General features: G+C 41.5%; 1 protein-coding gene across 1 annotated transcript in view; it reads right to left on the reverse strand.

The window, feature by feature from the left end:
• Positions 1-3998: 3998 nt before the first annotated feature.
• TMEM232 (transmembrane protein 232) overlaps positions 3999-21894 on the reverse strand; it is a 233059-nt gene continuing 215163 nt past the window's right edge. The window contains exons 17-20 of the mRNA XM_070374679.1: positions 5494-5654; positions 5174-5290; positions 4365-4529; positions 3999-4210 (exon numbers count right to left, since the gene is read on the reverse strand). Of these exons, the coding sequence (XP_070230780.1) occupies positions 3999-4210; positions 4365-4529; positions 5174-5290; positions 5494-5654 (655 nt within the window). The remainder of the gene's footprint in view (positions 4211-4364; positions 4530-5173; positions 5291-5493; positions 5655-21894) is intronic.

The raw sequence follows: 21894 nt of genomic DNA on the forward strand, positions 1-21894 counted from the left end.
CAGGATTGTGATGTGATTGAAAGTTGCCAAAAGACATAGCAAAACAAGATTAAAATTCTTTAAGGACAGCTTATGGAAACTTATGGAGTTGATTTCATGAAGCAGGGGAAAGCACAACATGCCCCAAGGCAGAGGGAGATTCCAGAAAACTTTAAAACCAATCTGGAAGGATGAGTATGAGGTAGTGTAGTGTGATTTAGAATAAAGTTTCCTAAAACTTAACTGAGTCTCATAGAGCCCTTTCAGGGACATAGGTTGGATGGAGAATAAGTGAGGACTTCAGTTTTGAACATGTTACATTTAAGTGTCTTCTTACACCAGCTGGAACCTGGTAGGCTCCCATCACAGTCATCCTGGGAATACTCCTGACCACTGGTCTCTGTTAGGGCCAGTGTTTTCTGAATTCATTGTTGACTGTTTCTTACCCTTGATTTATCCCTTCATTTGGGAGGAGACTCTTAAGAAGATGATGATTAAAAGGTAAATAATATGAAAATGCATTTATTCTACCCTTATATTTAATAATGTAACCTCATGGACCGTAGCCTGCCAAGCTCCTCTGTCCAGGAAATTCTTGCCAGAATACTGGAGTGGGTAGCCTTTCCCTTCTCCAGGGGATCTTCCCAACCCAGGGATCGAACCCAGGTCTCCCGCATTGCAGGCAGATTCTTTAACATCTGAGCCACCAGGGAAGCCCATATATTTAATAAGTTGAGGCAGGGATAAATTCATGTCATTTGTTATTTGAACTCTACCCAAACTAAATAACAGCATGCAGTTAGATAAAGTTTTATATGAAATCTTATCTGTTTCCAAACATTATAAACCAAATATATTTAAATACCAACAGATACTTATCATTCTAGAGTAGGTATCGTTGTCCCTCAGTGCACTGGGGGAACTGCTCTGCTGCCTTCTAGGTTCTGAGGCTGGCTTTCATGGCATCTGATGCCATCCAGATTCCCAGGCATTTGTGTAGACTGTTTATTCTTTCTGAAACTGTATGATTTATTTATTGCTAATTTTCTCAATAGACAAATGCTGAAATCAGAACTAACAAAACAAATGTTTACTTCTTGCTTCCATAAACTCTGATATAATTCATTAGGAATTCTCCATCTGGTGACCTGGGAACTCAGGGTCTTTCCGTCGTGTAATGCCACCATTTCAATACGTGGCTTTCAAGTTCACTTTGACAGAGAAAGACTTGAGAGGAAAGACGCTAGTTTTTAACTGCTTTGGCAATTAAATTAAATCGTGTCACTTCTGCTCATGGTACTCGGCAAAAAACAAGTCATTCAAACCCAGGGTTTCTAAATTTCGACCATATTGACATGTGGACTAGATACATTATTCTGCTGGGCTGGGGTGGGGGGAGGCCGTGGGGGGTGGTTGTCTTACACATTGTGGGATATTTAGCAACATGTCTGGCTTTGTCCACTAGATAGCGGTGACACCCTCGACTGTGACAAATGTCTGTTAGCACTGCCAGGGTCTCCTGGGAGGCAGAATCACTCCTGGTTAAGAATTACTACTCATCTAACTGCAAGAAAGTCTTCTGGGAAAAATAAAGAAGCACATGAAATGTTTTATGACTGCTAATGGTTCTCTCTATCACAGGAAGTTTTAAGCTTCCTTTTTCCCTAGTTTTTCAATTTTCACAAAGAGTGTGACAGATTTTCAAGAAGGTCCCCAGTAGCCCCCACCTCCTAGCACTCATGCCCCATGTACATCTCTCTTGAGGATGCAGCTGATGCAATGACTTGTTTCTAAGCAACAGAATATGACAAAGGTAATGGGTATCACTCCTATGATTAGATGTGATTTTTGTCTTACTGGAAAATTCTCTTTTACCTTCTTGGCATTTATGCTTTGGCAAATCATGTTGCCATATTGCAGAGGTCTACAAGACAAGAGCTAAGGATGGGCTGTATCCAGAAGGCTGCAAGTTGTTGAGATGCTAGTCTCGTAACCACAAGGAACTAAATCCTGCCTAATTTGTGAGTAATCTTAGAAGATGAGCCTTCCCTGCTTTGCCTGCAGATGAGACCCTAGTTTTAACCAACACTTTGATTGCAGCCTTGTGAGAGATTCTGAAACAGTAGGCCCAACTAAGTTATTAATATGTTTGGATTCTTGACCCAATGAAACTGTAAGATAATGTATAGTTTTGTTTTCTTTTTTTTTAAATTTAATTTAATTTTATTTTTTTAACTTTCCAATATTGTATTGGTTTTGCCATATATCAAAATGAATCCGCCACAGGTATACATGTGTTCCCTATCCTGAGCCCTTCTCCCTCCTCCCTCCCCATACCATCCCTCTGGGTTGTCCCAGTGTACCAGCCCCAAGCATCCAGTATCGTGCATCGAACCTGGACTGGCAACTCGTTTCATATATGATATTATGCATGTGTCAATGCCATTCTCCCAAATCTCCCCACCCTCTCCTGTTTTGTTTTCTTCAGAGTCATTTATTACAGAGCAATGGTAACTAACGGGCTTCCCGGGTGGTGCTAGCGGTAAGGAATCTGCCTGACAATGCAGGGGACATAAGAGACACTGGTATGATCCCTGGGTCAGGAAGATCTCTTGGAGGAGGAAATGGCAAGATGGCTGAGTGGGTACTCAGACATTCTTGCCTGGGAAATCCCATGAACAGAAGCCTGGAGGGCTACAGTCCACGGGTCGCGGAGTCGGGCACGCTGAGCACCAGCGGTAACTAACACAGGCTCCCCAGGTGGCGCTGGTGGTGAAGAGCCCACCTGCCAGTGCAGGAGACAAGAGAGGGGCAGGCTCTACCCCTGCGTCAGGAAGATGCGCTTGGAGGACGTGGCAGCCACTCCAGTATTCTTGCACGGAATCCCATGGACAGAAGTCTGGCGGGCTATAGTGCATAGGGTTGCAGAGGGTCAGACATGACTTAAGCGACTTAGCATGCGAGCAATGATAACTAATACAAAATGCCTTATGGTAAGTCTTTTCAAATTTATTTTTTGAGCACTATTTGGGCCACTTAAATGTATAAATGTGGGTTTAATTTTTCAAATTTCATTGATAAATAACTCCCCTTTGTCTTCTTTATATCTCCTCCATGCTCAGGACTCCCTTTATTCAAATGTTAGACCTCCTGAATTGTGTCTTTAATTTTATCTTTTTGTTCCCATTTTTCCTTTGTCTTTATTATACTTTCTAGAGATCCCATGAACTTTATCTTCCAAACCTTCTGTTGCATTTTTAGCTTCCATTATTACATTTTTAGTTTCTGAGAATAGTTTCTTTCTCACACTGCTCTTTTTCTATAGCCTCCCTTTTTCATGGATGAAAACATTTTCATTTATTTCTCAGAAGATAATTATTATAGATTAAAAAAATTCCTTCTATCATTTTGCACTGTTTCAGTATTCTTGGAGTTTTATTTCTTTACATTTTATTTTTACATTATTTTTTTACATTTATTTCATTCCGTGTCTATTATACTGGAGTTTGTTTTTCAAATTTTGGTTTATCCTATATATCTGTCATATTTTAACAGCTTTATTGAGGTATAAATAGCAAATAATAAGGTATGTGTGCTGTGTGTGTGCTAAGTCACTTCAGTTGTGTCTGACTTTTTGCAACCCCATGGACTCTAGCCCGCCAGGCTCCTCTGTCCACGGTGATTCTCCAGGAAAGAATACTGGGGTGGGTTGCCATTTCCTTCTCCAAAATAATTTAATACACTATAATATATATATTATGCTCATGGAACCATCACTATTTTTGAGAAAATTAACCATCATTCCCCAAATAGTCTTCATGCCCCTTCTCAATTATTCATGACAAGAGGCAAAAGAGTAAAAAGGCGAGGGGAAGCCATGGATGGGTTGTTGGGGCTTATTAATTAATGGGCCTCATCATGGAGAGATTGGAAAGTGATTATATTAATGATGTTACTGAATAACACAGTACCCCTAAACAAGCAGCTTAAAGCAACAAACACCCATCATTTCCGTTTTTCTAGGTCAGGGATTTGGGCCTGGCCTTTGGCTCAGGGTCTCTCAACGCGCCGCTGATCAAGACGCTGGCAGAGTCTGCAGAAAGTTCCTGCAGGGGGAGGGTCCAAGCAGATTCTGGTGAGGGTGGGTGAGCCCCAGGCCTCACTGCTGTTGCCTGCTTGACATTCAAGACGCGCACTGGGAAAACGCGGTAGTTCATTCCCCTCAGGGTTGCTGAGCGTGAGAGAGAGTCTCTAAGACAGAAGCCCCTGTCCTTTGTAACCTAATCTTGGAAATGACATCTCCTTACTTCTGCCGTACTCTGTTCGTTGCAAGTGCATCACTAAGTCCAGTCCACACTCAAGAAAAAAGAAGCAGGCACACTCACGGGCTCCGACGCGGGGGCTGGCCGCCACTGCGGCTGCGTGGGACTGCGGAGGCCGCGTCCGCCCCTCGGCGGCCGGCAGGAAGCCGAAGGTCAGTTTGCGGGTTCCGGGCACGTGAACCGGAAGCCTCTGGAGGGCTGCTGTTCGGCCTTGCGCGCTAGGTGACCCTGGATTAAAATTACCATGAGGGAAAATACGAGGAGGCAGGAGACAAGAGGCGTAGAAGGACTCAGAGCAGGCGATGGCACCCCACTGCAGTATTCTTGCCTGGAAAATCCCATGGACGGAGGAACCTCGTGGGCTGCAGTCCATGGGGTCACTAACAGTCGGGCCCGACTGAGCGACTTCACTTTCACTTTTCACTTTCATGCATTGGAGAAGGAAATGGCGGCCCACTCCAGTGTTCTTGCCTGGAGAATCCCAGGGACGGGGGAGCCTGGTGGGCTGTGGTCTATGGGGTCGCACAGAGTTGGACACGACTGAAGCGACTTAGCAGCAGCAGCAGCGGCAGCAGCAGAAGGACTCCAGTGAACCTCCTATCAGGAAAACGCCAACCTCACGACTCACTTTTGAGGAACCACTGACAACTAAAAAAAAAGAAAGACTCAAAACTACCTAAAAAGGCAGTCTACGCCCAAGGAGAAGCCCCGATGAGTCAGAGGAGCGCTCTGAGCCCCACGTCAGGCCCCTCAGCCGGGCATCTGATGTCAGAAGGAGGAGGAGCCCCCGAGCATCTGGCTTTGAAGGCCACGGGGCTCCAGGGGGAGCTCCAGGGATTGGGGGACAGAGACTCCACTCTAGGGGAGCGCACAGATGTTACACACGCCGAGACCCAGGGCAAAGCACTGGGACTCCTGAGGCGTCACGGCTGAGCCGACCGCAGAGCTCGGGGGTTTCTCCAGGGGAGGCAGGCGTCCGCGGTGGCTCACTGCAGAGGCAAGGAGACCAGTGACGAGGCTCCCAAAGCATTCACCTGCGTGAGCTCTCCTGAGGTCACCACTTGGGCGCCACCCAAAGCCTGCAAGCTCCAGTGCTGGGATGCCTCAGGCCGAACAATGAACAGGGTGGAACCACAGCCCCATCTATCAGCAGACATGAAGCTGTCCTGACCCCACAGCCACCTATAAACACCTCGCTTGACATGGCCTGCCAGCAAAGGTATGCTCTCGTGCCTCTGCACATCCATCAGTAAGTGGGCAGCCACTAGTCCCTCCCGCCAGGACGCCTGCACAAGCCTCTGGACCAGCTTCACACACCAGGGGGCAGACCCTGGAAACAAGAACTGCAGTTCCCTGCGGAGTGGAGACCACAAACAAAGAAAGTTACACAAAAGGATGGCAGAGAAATATGTTCCAGATGAAGGACAAAGGCGGAACCCCCAAAGAACAGCTAAGTGAAGTGGAGATGGACATCTATCTGAAGAAGAATTCAGAGTAATAATACTGAAGATGATCCAAGATCTTGGAAAAATAATAGAGGCACAGACTAAGAGGATACAAGAAATGTCAAAGTCCCTGGTTCAATCCCAGGTTTTAGCAGCTGTGTTTGGGCATCTCTTGTGGCTCAGATAGTAAAGAACCTACCTGCAATGCAGGAGACCTGGGTTCCATCCCCGGGTTGGGAAGATCCCCTGGAGAAGGGAATGGCTACCCACTCCAGTATTCTTGGCTAGGAAATCTCATGCATGGAGGAATCTGGAGGGCTAGTCTATGGGGTCACAAAGAGTTGGACACGACTGAGTGACTCACACACACAGAAGCTTTAAAGAACAAACAGAGATAAACAATAACTGAAATGAAAAATACACTAGAAGAAATCAATAGCAGAATAAATGAAGCAGAAGAACAAATAAGTGAGCTGAAAATAGATTGATAGAAATCACTGCTTCAGGACACAATAAAGAAAGAAGAATGAAAAGGAATGAGGACAGTCTTAGAGACCTCTGGGACAACATTAAACTCACCAGCATTTGCATTATAAGGGTCCCAGAAAGAGGCAAGAGAGAGAAAGAACCTAAGAAAATATTTGAAGAGCTACTAGAGGAAAAGCTTCCTAACATGGGAAGGGAAACACTTGCAAGTCTGGGATGCGTGAGAGTGCCATACTGGATAAACCCAACACACCTGTTAATCAAACAGACACATGTTATCAGATTGACAAAAATTAAAAACAAAGGCAAAGCATTAAGTAACATACAAGGGAATCTCCATAAGGTTATCAACTGATTTTCAACAGAAACTCTGCAGGCCAGAAGGGTGTGGCACAATATATATTTCAAGTGATGAAAGGGATCATCATCTATAACCATGAATACACCTACCCAGCAAGGTTCTCAGATTTGATGGAGAAATCAAAAGCTTTACAGACAAGCAAAAGCTAAGAAAATTCGGCAGCACCCAACCAGCTCTACAAGAAATCCTAAAGGAACTTCTTTAGGTGGAAAAGAAAAGGCCACGACTAGAAACAGGAAAATTAAAAGTAATAAAGGAAACAGAAAGTAAAGTTGGGAAATCATTCAGAAACAAATATGATACCATATTTAGCATACAGTGAAGTAAGAGAGAAGGACAAATATCTAAAGAAATGACACAAACTTATTTACAAAATAGAAACAGACTCACAGATTTCAAAAACAACCTTATGGTCATGAAAGGGGAAAGATGGTGCAGAGGGAAAAATTAGGAGGTTGGGATTAACATATACACATTACTATATAAAGTATATATTCAATAAAGATCTACTGTATAGCTCAGGGAGCTCTACATAATACTCTGTAATAACCTAAATGGGAAAATAATCTGAAAAAGAATGGATATGTATACATGCATAACCGAATCACTTCACTGTACACACAAAACTAACACAGCATTGTAAATCAACTACAACATAAAAATTAAATTTATAAAAACAGTAAAAAAAAAAAGGGGGGGGGGAGTATACAAGGGCATAAACATCAAGAAGCAGGGACCACTGGAGGCTTTTTAGGCTCTGTCTAGCACAAAAGTAAAGTCATTTCCTTGGGGAACCCCCAGATATCTATAGGCCTTTTCCTTAATATCAGACAGGGACATAGCCCAGACTCCTACCTGAGGTGTCATTCTGGCTCCTAGAGAGAGAAAGGAGATAACAGGTGGAAAATAAGGACTCTGAATTTTACCGTTCTGTGTGAAGACATTACCTTCATTCATTACAACATCCTTGCAGTCTTTGAAGGTCTTTAAGCGGTGAAATAGTATGATCAAAATTCTGTTTCAAAGGTATTACTCTGACAATTGTGCAGACTGAACAAGAAATACTTAATGATGTGGGACTATTTCAATAGGTATTGAAACAGAATAGTCAGAGAATATCAAAGACTGGAAGAGGTGTCTTACCAGAGGAGCAATTGATTTCCATAGCAACATACAGATATGGGGATGGGCTAATGGGGACATATAAGATAATATATTTTTTCCCTCACTTTTCTACCTCTGAATGACTCAACTGTTGCTGGTTAGAAAAGATAATAGGATAGGACTTTAGGCTTGAGGCTAAACTACTGAAAATGAGAGGCGCTCAGTTGTGTCCGACTGTGACCCCATGGACTATACAGTCTGTGGAATTCTCCAGGCCAGAATACTGGAGTGGGTAGCCTTTCCCTTTTCCAGGGGATCTTCCCAACCCAAGGATAGAACCCAGGTCTCCTGCATTGCAGGCAGATTCTTTACTACCTGAGCCACAAGGGAAGCCTATTCTATTCTAGTTCTCAACTATGGTTTCTTAACATGCTGGCATGTTTACATAATTGTGAGGTATATTACAAATAATTTGTTCTTCAGTCAGTTCAGTTGATCAATTGTGTCTGACTCTTTGTGACCCCAGGGACTGCAGCACACCATGCCTCCTTGTCCATTACCAACTCCTGGAGTTTACTCAAACTCATGTTCATTGAGTCAGTGATGCCATCCAACCATCTCATCCTCTGTTGTTCCCTTCTCCTCCTGCCGTCAATCTTTCGCAGCATCAGGGTCTTTTCCAATGAGTCATCTCTTTGCATCAAGTGGCCAAGGCATTGGAGTTTCAGCTTCAACATCACTCCTTCCAATGAATATTCAGGACTGATTTCCTTTAGGATGGACTGGTTGGATCTCCTTGAAGTCCAAGGGACTCTCAAGAGTCTCCTCCAACACCACAGTTCAAAAGCATCAATTCTTTGTCACTCAGCTTTCTTTATAGTCCAACTCTCACATTCATACATGACTACTGGAAAAACCATAGCCTTGATTAGATGGACCTTTGTTGGCAATGTAATGTCTCTGCTTTTTAATATGCTATCTAGGTTGGTCATAACTCTTCTTCCAAGAAGTAAACGTCTTTTAACTTCACGGCTGCAGTCACCATCTGCAGTGATTTTGGAGCCCAAAAAAATAAAGTCTGCCACTATTTCCACTGTTTCCCCCTCTATTTGCTATGAAGTGATGGGACCAGATGCCATGATCTTAGTTTTCTGAATGTTGAGTTTTAAGCCAACTGTTTCACTCTCCTCTTTCACTTTTATCAAGAGGCTCTTTAAGTCTTCTTCACTTTCTGCTATAAGGGTGGTATCATCTACATATCTGAAATTGTTGATATTTCTCCTGGAAATCTTGATTCCAGCTTGTGGTTTATCCAGCCCAGTGTTTCTCATGATGTATTCTGCATACAAGTTAAATAAGCAGGGTGACAATATACAGCCTTGACATACTCCTTGTCCTATTTGGAAACAGTCTGTTGTTCCATGTCCAGTTCTAACTGTTGCTTCCTGACCGCACACAGATTTCTCAAGAGGCAGGTCAGGTGGTCTGGTATTCCCATCTCTTTCAGAATTTTCTACAGTTTATTGTGATCCACACAGTCAAAGGCTTTGGCATAGTCAATAAAGCAGAAACAGATGTTTTTCTGAAACTCTCTTGCTTTTCCAATGATCCAGCAGATGTTGGCAATTTGGTCTCTGGTTCCTCTGCCTTTTCTAAAAACCAGCTTAAACATCTGAAAGTTCACGGTTCACGTATTGTTGAAGCCTGGCTTGGAGAATTTTGAGCATTACTTTACTGGTCTGTGAGATAAGTGCAATTGTGCAGTAGTTTGAGCATTCTTTGGCATTGCCTTTCTTTGGAATTTGTTGTTAATAATAGCTAAAAGGGCCAAATTCTGAAAATGATTCATATCTTTAAAATACACTAATGCTAGGTTTGCAGTATCCCTAAGCACCAAAGAATTGATGCCATCGAATTGTGATGCTGGAGAAGATTCTTGAGAATACCCTGGACTGCAAGAAGACCAAACCAGTCAAGAAATCAGCCCTAAACATTCATTGGAAGGACTGATGCTAAAGCTCCAATTACTTTGGTCACCTGATGCAAGGAACCAGCTCATTGGAAAAGATCCTGATGCTGGGAAAGGTTGAAGGCAGGAAGACAAGGTGGGGAGGGGCAGGGGACAGAGAATGAGATGTTTGGATGGCATCACTAACTCAACAGATGCTAGTTTGAGCAAACTTCAGGAGATAGTGAAGGATAGGGAAGACTGGTGTGCTGCAATCCATGGGGTCACAGAGTTGGACACAACTGAGTGACTGAACAGGAACACTCTCACTCTAATCAATTATAATATATTCTTGATTGGGATATGATTGGGGAGGACACAGAAAAGTGGAGCATAACCCAGAATCTATATTACCATGAGGCAAGCTTTGGTGACATACGAGTCATTGGAATTGGATTTCAAAATGCAAGTGAGGACCCACCAGTACGGTTCAAATGGAAACAGATGGAAATGCTCACATGGGAGGAGACAGTCCTGATTCTATAACAATTTGCTCCCAAGGTCTTTACCAGCCATCAATGCTGCTGCTGCTAAGTCGCTTCAGTCATGTCCGACTCTGCGACCCAAGAGATGACAGCCCACCAGGCTCCCCTGTCCCTGGGATTCTCCAGGCAAGAACACTGGAGTGGGTTGCCATTTCCTTCTCCAATGCATGAAAGTGAAAAGTGAAAGGGAAGTTGCTCAGTCGTGTCTGACTCTTAGTGACCCCATGGACTGCAGCCTACCAGGCTTCTCCGTCCATGGGATTTTCTAGGCAAGAGTGCTGGAGTTGGGTGCCATTGCCTTCTCCAGCCATGAATACAAGCACTGATTTTTGCAGCACTTAGAGAAAGGCACTTTCCCTCTCCCATTATCATCTCTCCCATACATACAGTTAGCTCCTGTAGATCACAAAAAAATAATTTAAAAATTGGTGGGCAGGATTATATCATATCCTACAAAGGTTACTTACCACAAATGAAATTCTACTGGGGGCAAGGGTAGCGGAATCTTGCAGATTTGGGAAGGGCCCTGCTTCCCAAACAGACTGAGGATAACAGCACTGTTTAGAGTTTAGAGATCTAGGTAGAATGGATAGGAAAATAAGCTCCTCACATTCCAATGTAGCCACATTAGAAAAAAGCCTGGTGGAGACTGGGAACCATGCTGGCACTCTGGCTATCAGTGTGCCACCAGGCTGTGGATCTCAGTGAGGCTTCCACTAGCATGCGGATGTGTAAAGAGGGACACCAGGATCATCTGTAAATCCAGTCTGTTTGGAAATACTAGTCCTATATAGAACTCTCTTTAATACATGGCAAGTTGAAGAGAACTTCCAAAAGAATCTCTAAACTGTTGGGAGGCAAGAAGAATGATACACCATCCCGTATATGCAGAAGAAACAAAACTTAAAAAGCTGACAGCTTTCCCTCTAAGATCAGGAACAGACAAGGATATCCACTACTGTCACGTTTATGCAACATAGTTTTGGGTCCCAGCCATGACAATCAGAGAAGAAAAGGAAATACAAGGAATTCAAACTGGAAAAGAAGAAGTCAAACTGTCACTGTTTACAGATGACATGATACTATACATAGAAGATTGTAAAGAAGCTACCAGAAAACTACTAGAGCTAATCCATGAATCTTGTAAAATTACAGGGTACAAAATTTATACACAGAAATCTCTTGCATTCCTATATAGGAACAATGAAAAATCAGAAAGAAAAATCAGAAATTCCATTCACCATTGCAACAAAAAGGAAAAAATACCTAGGAATAAACCTACCTAAGGAGGCAGAAGACCTGTACTTTGAAAAGTATAAGACACTGATGAAAGAAATCAAAGATAACTCAAACAGATGGAGAGAGACAGCATGATCTTGGATCAGAAGAATCAATACTGTCAAAATGACTATACTTCCCAAGGCAATCTACACATTCAATGCAATCCCTATCAAATTGCCAATGGCATTTTTTAACAGAACCAGAACAAAAAAAAAATGTTTTAATTCGTATGGAAACACAAATGACCCCAAAGAGCTAAAGCAATCCTGAGAATAAAAAGCAGAGCTGGAAGAATCCCGCTCTCTGACTTCAAAAACTGGAACAACACCGTAAATCAACTATATGCATATAAAGTTTTTTTAAAGTTAGATAGGGACGTCTCTGGTGGTCCAGAGGTTAAAGATCTGCCTGGCAATGCAGGGGACACAGGTTCAGTCCCTAGCTGGGGTTCCAGGATCCTGTGTGCTGAGTAGCAGCTGAGCCCTCCACCACCATCAGCGTCTACGTGCCCTGGTGAGAGACCCCGTGTCACAACACAGATCTCGTGTACCACAGCAAGACCCACTGTAGCTAATAAATGAATGCCAATTAGTTTTAAAAGTTGGATAAAATTAGAATGCTGCTTTAAGAGAAAATATTTAGTAAATTTAAATACTATTATGAAAGTGAAAGTCAGTCAGTTGTGTCTGACTCTTTGTGACCCCCATGGACTATATGGTCCATGGAATTCTCCAGAACACTGGAGTGGGTAGCCTTTCCCTTCTCCAGGGGATCTTCCCAACCCAGGGATTGAGCCCAGATCTCCTGCATTGCAGGCGGATTCTTTACCAGCTGAGCCACCAGGGAAGTATTATATGGATCTCAAAATACACATTATAGTTTTAAAATGTGAGAAAGCTGAGTAAAAAGAAGTAAATGTGTGTTACATTCTCCCTCTCATATGGAGTGGGGAAATGATCAAAAGGGAGATATGATGCAAAACATATATTTTATTATTGCCTTTGGTAACCTTTGACATGTAGCATTTCTTGAGAACTGTGAATGTACTCATGAGAATAATTAAAGCCAGAATACGTGCCTTCCTAATAATTGAGGCAAATCAAAAGAGAAATAACAAACTCTAAATAGTATATAAAACAAAGAGAAGGCAAGACACCCAAACTGTAGCAATAAAAGTAAAGGCCACTAGTTCTACAGAAGCCAAAGAAAAAACTAAATGTTGCTTACAAGAGACTATTGAAACAAAATGATGTTAAAATTAAAAGGAATAAGAATGATTTGTTAGGAAAATCCAAGCATTAAAATATCAGGAGTTTCAGTCCTGTTTTCAGACAAAGTGGAATTTAAGGCAAAAACCATTATACAGCTTAACAAAGGTAATTTTATATTGCCAAACGGTGCATTTGACAACTGATGCATTTTCCACTGACTAGTTCCAAATAGTTAAAGTAACCTTAAGGAAATATGCCAAATTTAGCAGCAGTTATTTCAAAGAGATGTGATCATAGACAATTTGTACTTTTATAATATATACTGTTTTATTTCCATGTCCCTAAAGTTTCATAAATAAAGTAAAAACCATTTACAAAATTGTTAAAAATACAACTGTTTTTTAATCTTTAATTGTAAAGTGAAATGATTATTTTTTGTTCTTAACAAGTCCATGTCACAGAATGTGCCTAACTAGCCCTTTTTAAAAATTCTCTATTTGGAGACATTTTTTTCTATCTTCTGAGACTTTTTTTTTTCTTTCCATTTTCCCTCTTCCATCTGCTGTGTTTATGCTTTCTCTGAATTTTCTTTCCCTCTAACTAAAGGGATTGTTCCAGAGTTTTCTCTGCTTGCCATCACTCTGTTCACTGTAATCATGGAGACTTAATGACACTTCTCCCTAAGAGGATTTGCAACTAATAAGTGGACATCTCTACTTGCATATTTTAGTGACACTAAAAGCTCGGTATATCTAAAACTGAAATAATTTTTAAAATTTGTCATTAATTAAATGAATATTTCTGGAGCACTTACCAAGTACTCAACTCTTATCAGATTCTGGAACTACAAAGCAGATTCTTGCTTTCAAAAGGCTAATGAGCCTTCTAAAATGTGTCCCTTTTCCTTGTTCCCTGTTTTCATAAAAGCGCCATCAACCTCTGAACCACCTAGACTCAGCATCCCCGGCTTGCTCTAGTTACTTTCCTTCCTCTCTTGCTCTTCACGTCCAAATAGCTTCCTGAAGCTGTGTTTCCAGGTTTTTGCTTGGTTTTCATCTCCGTTGTCTACGCTCTAATCACGTTTGACACACTCACATGTACTTTTTATTACCCCCAAACCTCTGAACTTTTGGTCCATCTTGTAACCTGTCGCTTGTTCAATCTCGCTAAAGTAGATCTCCTGGATTCACCCTCGTGGTTTACCCTCACAAGTGCAGGTGGAAACTAATCACAAGATTCAACAACAATTTAACACGAGCCCTAGCCAATGAGAACAGGTGTCAGACAGGTTCTAACTGAGAAGATGGAAGCAAGGAAACCCGGCTATACCAGGCTCTCCCGCGTTCCCGGGGCTCCGCACCCCCGCCCCGAGCCAGACTGGTTCTCTGGCAGAGGCTCCTTTGCGTCCAGCGGCGCTCACTGCGTGGTCTCGGACACACAGCCCACAGGCCCATCCTCTTGGTTCTCATCTGACTACGGGGTGCGGGAGCCGAGTCGGGAGACCCTGCCTCCCCGGGACCACCGCACCGGGGCAGTGAGCTGGGGTGCCCGGGGCAAGAGTGCCTGCGCGGGTCACCTGGGAAGGGGCCACAGCTGGAACTGATGAAACAGGAGAGAAGGGCCACTGGTAATTCTAGATCTTGTTTCTGGAGCTGAAAGTGTCCTCTGACATCATTTTCCCCTCTGTTTCCTTCCTACCCTGCTCTGTCAACCTTCACAGGCTTTTTATTTGCACATCAAACGGCAACCCACTCCAGCATTCTTGCCTGGAGAATCCCATGGACGGAGGAGCCTGGTAGGCTACGGCCCCACCGGCTCACACAGAGTCGGACACGGCTGAGTGATTTCACTTTCTTTTCTTTCTATCTCTTCCTTTAAACTCAAAATCCCTTGAAAGCAAAGATACTCCCTTTTATCTCCAGAACATAGCATATTTTCCTGAAGTTAAAGACATTCTGAAAATATACCTTTTAGATAACGCTTTTATGACTAAATCCTGTTATTTAATGATGTGTTTCCATAGCCCTAAAACGATGGCTCCTCGTAGCTTAAAAAGCAAAGTTGGGGCGGGGGGCAGTCTGCAGGGGTCACCATTATCTGGCCATAGCAGTCCTGTTCCACCTCATCTTTCATTGTTTCCTCATGCAGTGAGTGCCTAAATTTTCTAGTCACTGTTTTCAAAATTTCCCGTAATCCTCTCCTTCAATGAACTTGTTTATACTGTTCTTTTCACATATAATTTTTTTCCCATGTGCAAAATCTATTTCCTCCTTAAGGCCTAAGTTAAGTGACTTACTATCAATTAAACACTTCCTAATTTCTTCCAGCATGAATTTTGCTTTCCCTTCTAGGAACTCATATCCCTTTACCTTGTTAACAGTATTACTATATTAATACTTAATATTATAAGCATTTATGAACAGCATTTATTGCACATTTGGTATTTAAAAAGTTTAATAATATATTTCCAAGTATGAGATCTTTTTCTAAATACAATGAGAAATATACCTTTTTATAGTTCAGCAATTTACTTAAGGGAAAATGTGTTTACAAGCAAGTGCTGAAATACTGAGAGAAGTTCCAACTGCTATTTTTGTTGAATCTGGCTAAATAGCACAGCATGTTCTAGCAAAGTAAACTACTATAGACCTCTATTCAATTTAGATTGATTCTTTCACCTCTTACTTCTAAAGTAAAGCTGGCTACAGAATTTTGGCTCTAAGAAATAATCTGCTACAACCTTTACAACTGGAGTAGAATAACAACTGTCCCTCTTGCCACAAAAAAACAACATATACTTAAAAGAAATATAATGCTATTTGATTTGATTTTTTGGCAATCACTGCAGATGGTAAAAAATAATAATTAGACATTAGGTGGGGCAAAATGTATCTTGCATCACAGACAACTGATGCAACTCTTGACTAGTTGGTGGGTTGAACTCTTCCAGCTTCTTCGTTGCGCCTCAGTGCCCCTCTCAATTTTGAACAGTACAACCCTGAGTACACTTTTATTTGAAGAACCCATCCAGGTTGCTTAAATCCCCTTGGGATTGATTTTGCAGTATCTGAAGCACAGGTAGTAGTCGGTTCTGTGTGCACACAGAAAAAAATCTTGAATTGATTTAAAATAAACCAGGTCAGTGTAGATCAATTTAAGCCATGACAACCCATGAGGAGATGTAAATTAGGATTCTCCTACTGAGACGGAAAAAGATTCCATCAAATCTTCTCTGAGAAGATTCTGAAAATGTATCTTAAAAGGGATAGCTATAAAAAATCTCAAGATTCCGGTAGCATTTTGAATAAGAGGAAATGAAAGAAAGGGTAGGGGATAAAAAAACATTTCAGCAACGGATTTCCCAGTATATAGCCTGGTGTCTTCATTTTCTGTATTAATCTGGGGTAGGGGATAAAAAAACATTTCAGCAACGGATTTCCCAGTGTAGCCTGGCGTCTTCATTTTCTGTATTAGTCTGTTTAGGGGAAGGCAGCACTGGAAGAGCGAATTTAAAAAGCAGTGTACTGTGACTTTACGACAACTGCATTTGTCAATCATAATTTCCCCTCCCAAAGTGATAAAGGACAGTGTTCATTTCCAAAAAGGGTGGAAAGTACTGTACTTGAATTCACACATATACTCTTTTCAATGTGTGACATGCTTACTAGACAGCTTGTTAGTCAAACCTGGAAAACCATAAAGTAACAGCAAATCCATGAAGCCAGTGTCCCAAAACCTGGAGCTGTCTCTGAGGGCCCCACTGCTCCTGAAAAGTGACTGCTTCACTGATGGCATAAGAAATCGCTGTGCCTTGTCAACAATCTCATCTTAGAGAATATGGACACTGACTTTACGACTTCCTTTGATCCACTTCCCTGCAGCACAATGAGCTGTTCCCTATAATTTCTCTTACCAAACAAAAGTGAATTCCCCATTCTGAGGACCTCAGGAATAAGCGACCTGACTTTATAACTCTACTGTATAAGTTTAGGACCATTAGATTGTAAGGAGCTCATTCAGGGCAGATCCATTGGCAGGCTGCTTTTCACTTTCGTGGAACTAGGGATTACCCAGGGTGAGGACGCTAGCCTGGCTCTGCCACTAACCAGCTGGGTGTCATACGGCTTCCCGGGCCTCAGTTTCCTCATCTCAGCCTCACATTTGAGCCTCTGTTGCCTGGTCTGAACTCACTAAGCCCTGGTTTCCTTACTTGAATTATTCATCATAATCAGCCTGCTCAGTTCTTCAACTGTTTCACTTTATAACAACTAACACAGTTTTAATTCCATAAGCCAAGAAATAAAGGCCAATTATAAAACATAAATACCTCAGGCAATGTGACATAGACTTCAGAACAAGGAATATTATGAGAGCCAAAAATAACATTCAATTCACGAAGAATAGAAAACAATCCTAAGTGTCCATGGACCTAAGAATACATGAAGCAAACAATAATGGAACTGAAAAGAGAAAAAAGATAAATCCCTAATTTGGGTTTGAAGTGCCCATAATACCTAGGCATTTCAGCAATTCTTTTTCAGTAATTTTTATGACAAGTAGACAGAAAATCAATAAGGATATCAGAGCCTAAAACAGCACTATCAACCAACTCTATATAATTAACACATTTTCAGATGATACCACTCTAATGGAAAGCAAAGAGGAATTAAAGAGCATCTTGATGAAGGTGAAAGAGAAGACTGAAAAAGTTGGCTTAAAACTCAACATTCAAAACACTAAAATCATGAAATCCCATTCCATCACTTCATGGCAAATAGATGGGGAAAAAGTGGAAGCAGTGACAGATTTTTTTCTTGGGCTCCAAAATCACTGCAGACGATAACTGCAACCATGAAATTAAAAGATGCTTGCTCCTTGGAAGAAAAGCTATGACCAACCTAGACAGCATATTAAAGAGCAGAGACATCACTTTGCCAAGAAAGGTCTGTATCAGTTCAGTTCAGTTGCTCAGTCCTGTCCGACTCTTTGCGACCCCATGAATCACAGCACACCAGGCCTCCCTGTCCATCACCAACTCCCGGAGTTCACCCAGACTCACGTCCATCAAGTCAGGGATGCCATCCAGCCATCTCATCCTCTGTCGTCCCCTTCTCCTTCTGCCCCCAATCCCTCCCAGCATCAGTCTTTTCCAATGAGTCAACTCTTCACATGAGGTTTCAGCTTTAGCATCATTCCTTCCAAAGAAATCCCAGGGCTGATCTCCTTCAGAATGGACTGGGTGGATCTCCTTGCAGTCCAAGGGACTCTCAAGAGTCTTCTCCAACACCACAGTTCAAAAGCATCAATTCTTCGGTGCTCAGCCTTCTTCACAACTCTCACATCCATACATGACCACAGGAAAAACCATAGCCTTGGCTAGCTGGACCTTTGTTGGCAAAGTAATGTCTCTGCTTTTGAATATGCTATCTAGGTTTGTCATAACTTTCCTTCCAAGGAGTAAGCGTATTTTAATTTCATGGCTGCAGTCACCATCTGCAGTGATTTTGGAGCCCAGAAAAATAAAGTCTGACACTGTTTCCACTGTTTCCCCATCTATTTCCCATGAAGTGATGGCACTAGATGCCATGATCTTCGTTTTCTGAATGTTGAGCTTTAAGCCAACTTTTTCACTCTCCACTTTCACTTTCATCAAGAGGCTTTTTAGTTCCCCTTCACTTTGTGCCATAAGGGTGGTGTCATCTGCATATCTGAGGTTATTGATATTTCTCCCGGCAATCTTGATTCCAGCTTGTGCTTCATCCAGTCCAGCATTTCTCATGATGTATGTACTCTGCATAAAAGTTAAATAAGCAGGGTGACAATATACAGCCTTGACGTACTCCTTTTCCTATTTGGAACCAGTCTGTTGCTCCATGTCCAGTTCTAACTGTTGCTTCCTGACCTGCATACTGATTTCTCAAGAGGCAGGTCAGGTGGTCTGGTATTCCCATCTCTTTCAGAATTTTCCAAAGTTTATTGTGATCCACACTGTCAAAGGCTTTGGCTATAGTTTTTCCAGTAGCCATGTGTGGATGTGAGAGCTAGTCCATAAAAAAGGCTGAGTGCCGAAGAATTGATGCTTTTGAACTGTGATGTTGGAGAAGACTCTTGAGAGTCCCTTGGACTGCAAGGGGATCAAGCCAGCCAATCCTAAAGGAAATCAACCATGAACATTCATTGGAAGGACTGATGCTGAAGCTCAATACTTTGACCAAGTGATGCAAAGAGCTGACCCATTGGAATAGACCCTGATGCTCGGAAGGATTGAGGGCAGGAGGACAAGGGGGCGACTGAGGGTGAAATGGTTGGATGGCATCACTGACGCAATGAACATGAATTTGAGCACACTTCTGGAGATAGTATAGGGCAAGGAGGCCTGGAGCACTGCAATCCATGGAATTGCAAAGAGTCAGATGCGACAGTGATTGAACAACAACAAGATTGTAAAAATCATAAATAGCTTATTCTAAGTTAAATCACTCAGTCGTGTCTGACTCTGCAACCCCATGGGCTGTAGCCTAGGGATCCTCCATCTAAGACTACCAAAGTAACCCTTAAATTAGAAAGCAGCAGCAAGGATATTAAACTATATACTCTAAAGAACCCATGGGTCAAAAGAGGTAGTCACATGGGTAATTTCAATTGAAAACAAATAAAATGTGTAGAATGCAGTTAAAGCAGAGCTTAGAGGGAAATGTGTAACATTAAGTGCTTATATCAGAAAGCAAAATGTCTCAAATTGATGAGCTAAGCTTCCACTTTAAGAAACAGGTAAAAGAAAGGAAAAATTAAACCCTAACAGGTAAAAGAAAGTATAAGTATATGCACAATAATCAATGAAATTGAAAGTGGAAATAACACAAGAGTAAATGGAAACCAAATGCCTTGTGTTCTTTGCAAAGATCAATAAAAATGATGAACCTCTAGACAGACTCACCCAACAAAAATTAAAACAAAAAATGGAAGATACAAATTGGTAACATCAGAATGAAAATGGAAATATCACAGATTCTACAGCAATAAAAAGGTAATAATCAAGTAATACAAAAAATTTAATGCTCATAAATTCAACAGCTTAGATGCAAAAGGCAAATTCCTTGAAGTCAAAAACAGTAAATATCAAAGTTCATTCAAGAAGAAATGAGTACAATATGACTACTCAAATAAACGCAAAGGAATGGAATTTCATAGTTAAATCTTTTCCAAGAAAGGAAATACCCCATGAATTCATTAATTAATTCTCTCCAACCTTTATGGAAGAAATAATGTCAGTTCTACAGAACTTCTTCATGAAGTTATCATTTCCCCATGTATATGACAATGCTATGGCAGTGAGCCTGGATACGACCCCCAGCTCATGTAGGCTGTTTTTATTCCTTGATATCCCCAGTGTAACCAATCCCATGGAGTCTCTACCATGCTGAGCCTCACTAACTTCTACTCATTTCTTTTGTGGTTTTGACTTATGAATATGTTTTTCTTGTTTTTTTTTTTTTGGTTTGAGTATAAATTTTTTATTTTAAAAACTATTTTTATATCCTTCCTATGTGTTTGGAGCAGTTAGAAGAGATGACATGCTCTGGATCTTAAAACATGACCTTGCTGTACTGGCTTGGTTAGAAGTCTTGTATATAAAAAACTCTAAATAAACATTTGCTAGACTGACTTGCATAAAGTTGCATCTGATGTGAAACACTATAGTTATTCTACTGAGTTCTTTTTTCCCCCCTTACTTTCAGCTTTATGTTCTGCATTGAATCAAAACGCATCTCTCTGTGAGAGTAATAATTAATTTAGAGGCAGGATCTTCAGGCATCTTTGAGTAGACAAAATTTCATGGCATTTTGGAAACTGATCTTGGCACATTTCTTTTCCAGTCTTGTTATTTTGTTTACATACGTCCCTGTATCAAATACACATATTAAAGACCACAATTTATGCCATGGCCTTGTAAATATCAACTTTCTCCTGTTCTCAACTGGATCAGTTGCATTTCTTGCCTCCTGCTGCTAGGCGAGGTAAAACTCTCTTTAGACTATATGAGCCAACCCTTATTTGCACTAAATAAAGCTTTTATTCTCTGATCCTTTAAAAGATTGATGTCTCTTAAGGGAAAAGGTGCAAAAAGCTTCAAAATATATAGCACGGAGTTTGATCTTAAAAATATAAAATCAAAGTATTTTTAAATCTTAGAAATAAGTCCCGCTTTTTATCTAATATCAGTAATTTAAAATATTACCAGCTCATGCCTCCCGGCCACTGATACTAAAAATAAGTAGCTGTGAAGTAGGACTCCCAGATGTCTTTCAAAGTACTTTTCTTGGTAATACCCCATGAGTCCTTGATTTCTTAATGGTTTCTAAAGATAATTTTCCACTAAAAAAAGACAGGGTTCCTTGAATAAATAGTTAACTTCAGAAATGGGGCTGGAAAGATGTAAGATGAGAGTATTTTGTTCCAGAAAGTATGGAAACACTTTTTTAAGAATCAGGATTATAAGAATGACATAGACGCCTAACTGAAGGGGCTCCTATTGGCAATGCTGGGGCTGGGCAGTGTTGAGGGTGGTGCTAATAGATTAAAACTGAAGAGAAACGCGAATCAGTGAAACCACAGCGACACAAATAAATGAATAAGTAAATCAGTAAACAAGGAGGTGGGGGAGGCTTTTTTGGAAGAATGCTGACTCATAAATGTGGTAGAAATGACAGAGGTAGAAAATCACAATTTTGCAGCAGAGTAGCTAGGCAAGTAATATCAATGGATACTTAAACTAGTGGGTAAAGGTTTAAAAGGGAACAAGACATTTGGATAGTATCAAAATGTTTTCCCATAACTTAAATAATTCCTAACAGAATGTAGTCTAGTCAAGGCTATGGTTTTTCCAGTGGTCATGTATGAATGTGAGAGTTGGACTATAAAGAAAGCTGAGTGCAGAAGAATTGATGGTTTTGAACTGTGGTGTTGGAGAAGACTCTTGAGAGTCCCATGGACTACCAGGAGATCCAACCAGTCCATCCTAAAGGAGGTCAGTCCTGGGTGTTCTTTGGAAGGACTGATGCTGAAGCTGAAACTCCAATACTTTGGCCACCTGATGCGAAGAGCTGACTCATTGGAAAAGACCCTGATGCTGGGAAAGATTGAGGGCAGGAGGAGAAGGGGACAATAGAGGATGAGATGGCTGGATGGCATCGACTCGATGGACATGGGTT

Source organism: Bos mutus, chromosome 7 (genome assembly GCF_027580195.1).
Source record: "Bos mutus isolate GX-2022 chromosome 7, NWIPB_WYAK_1.1, whole genome shotgun sequence".
NCBI classification, from domain to species: domain Eukaryota; kingdom Metazoa; phylum Chordata; class Mammalia; order Artiodactyla; family Bovidae; genus Bos; species Bos mutus.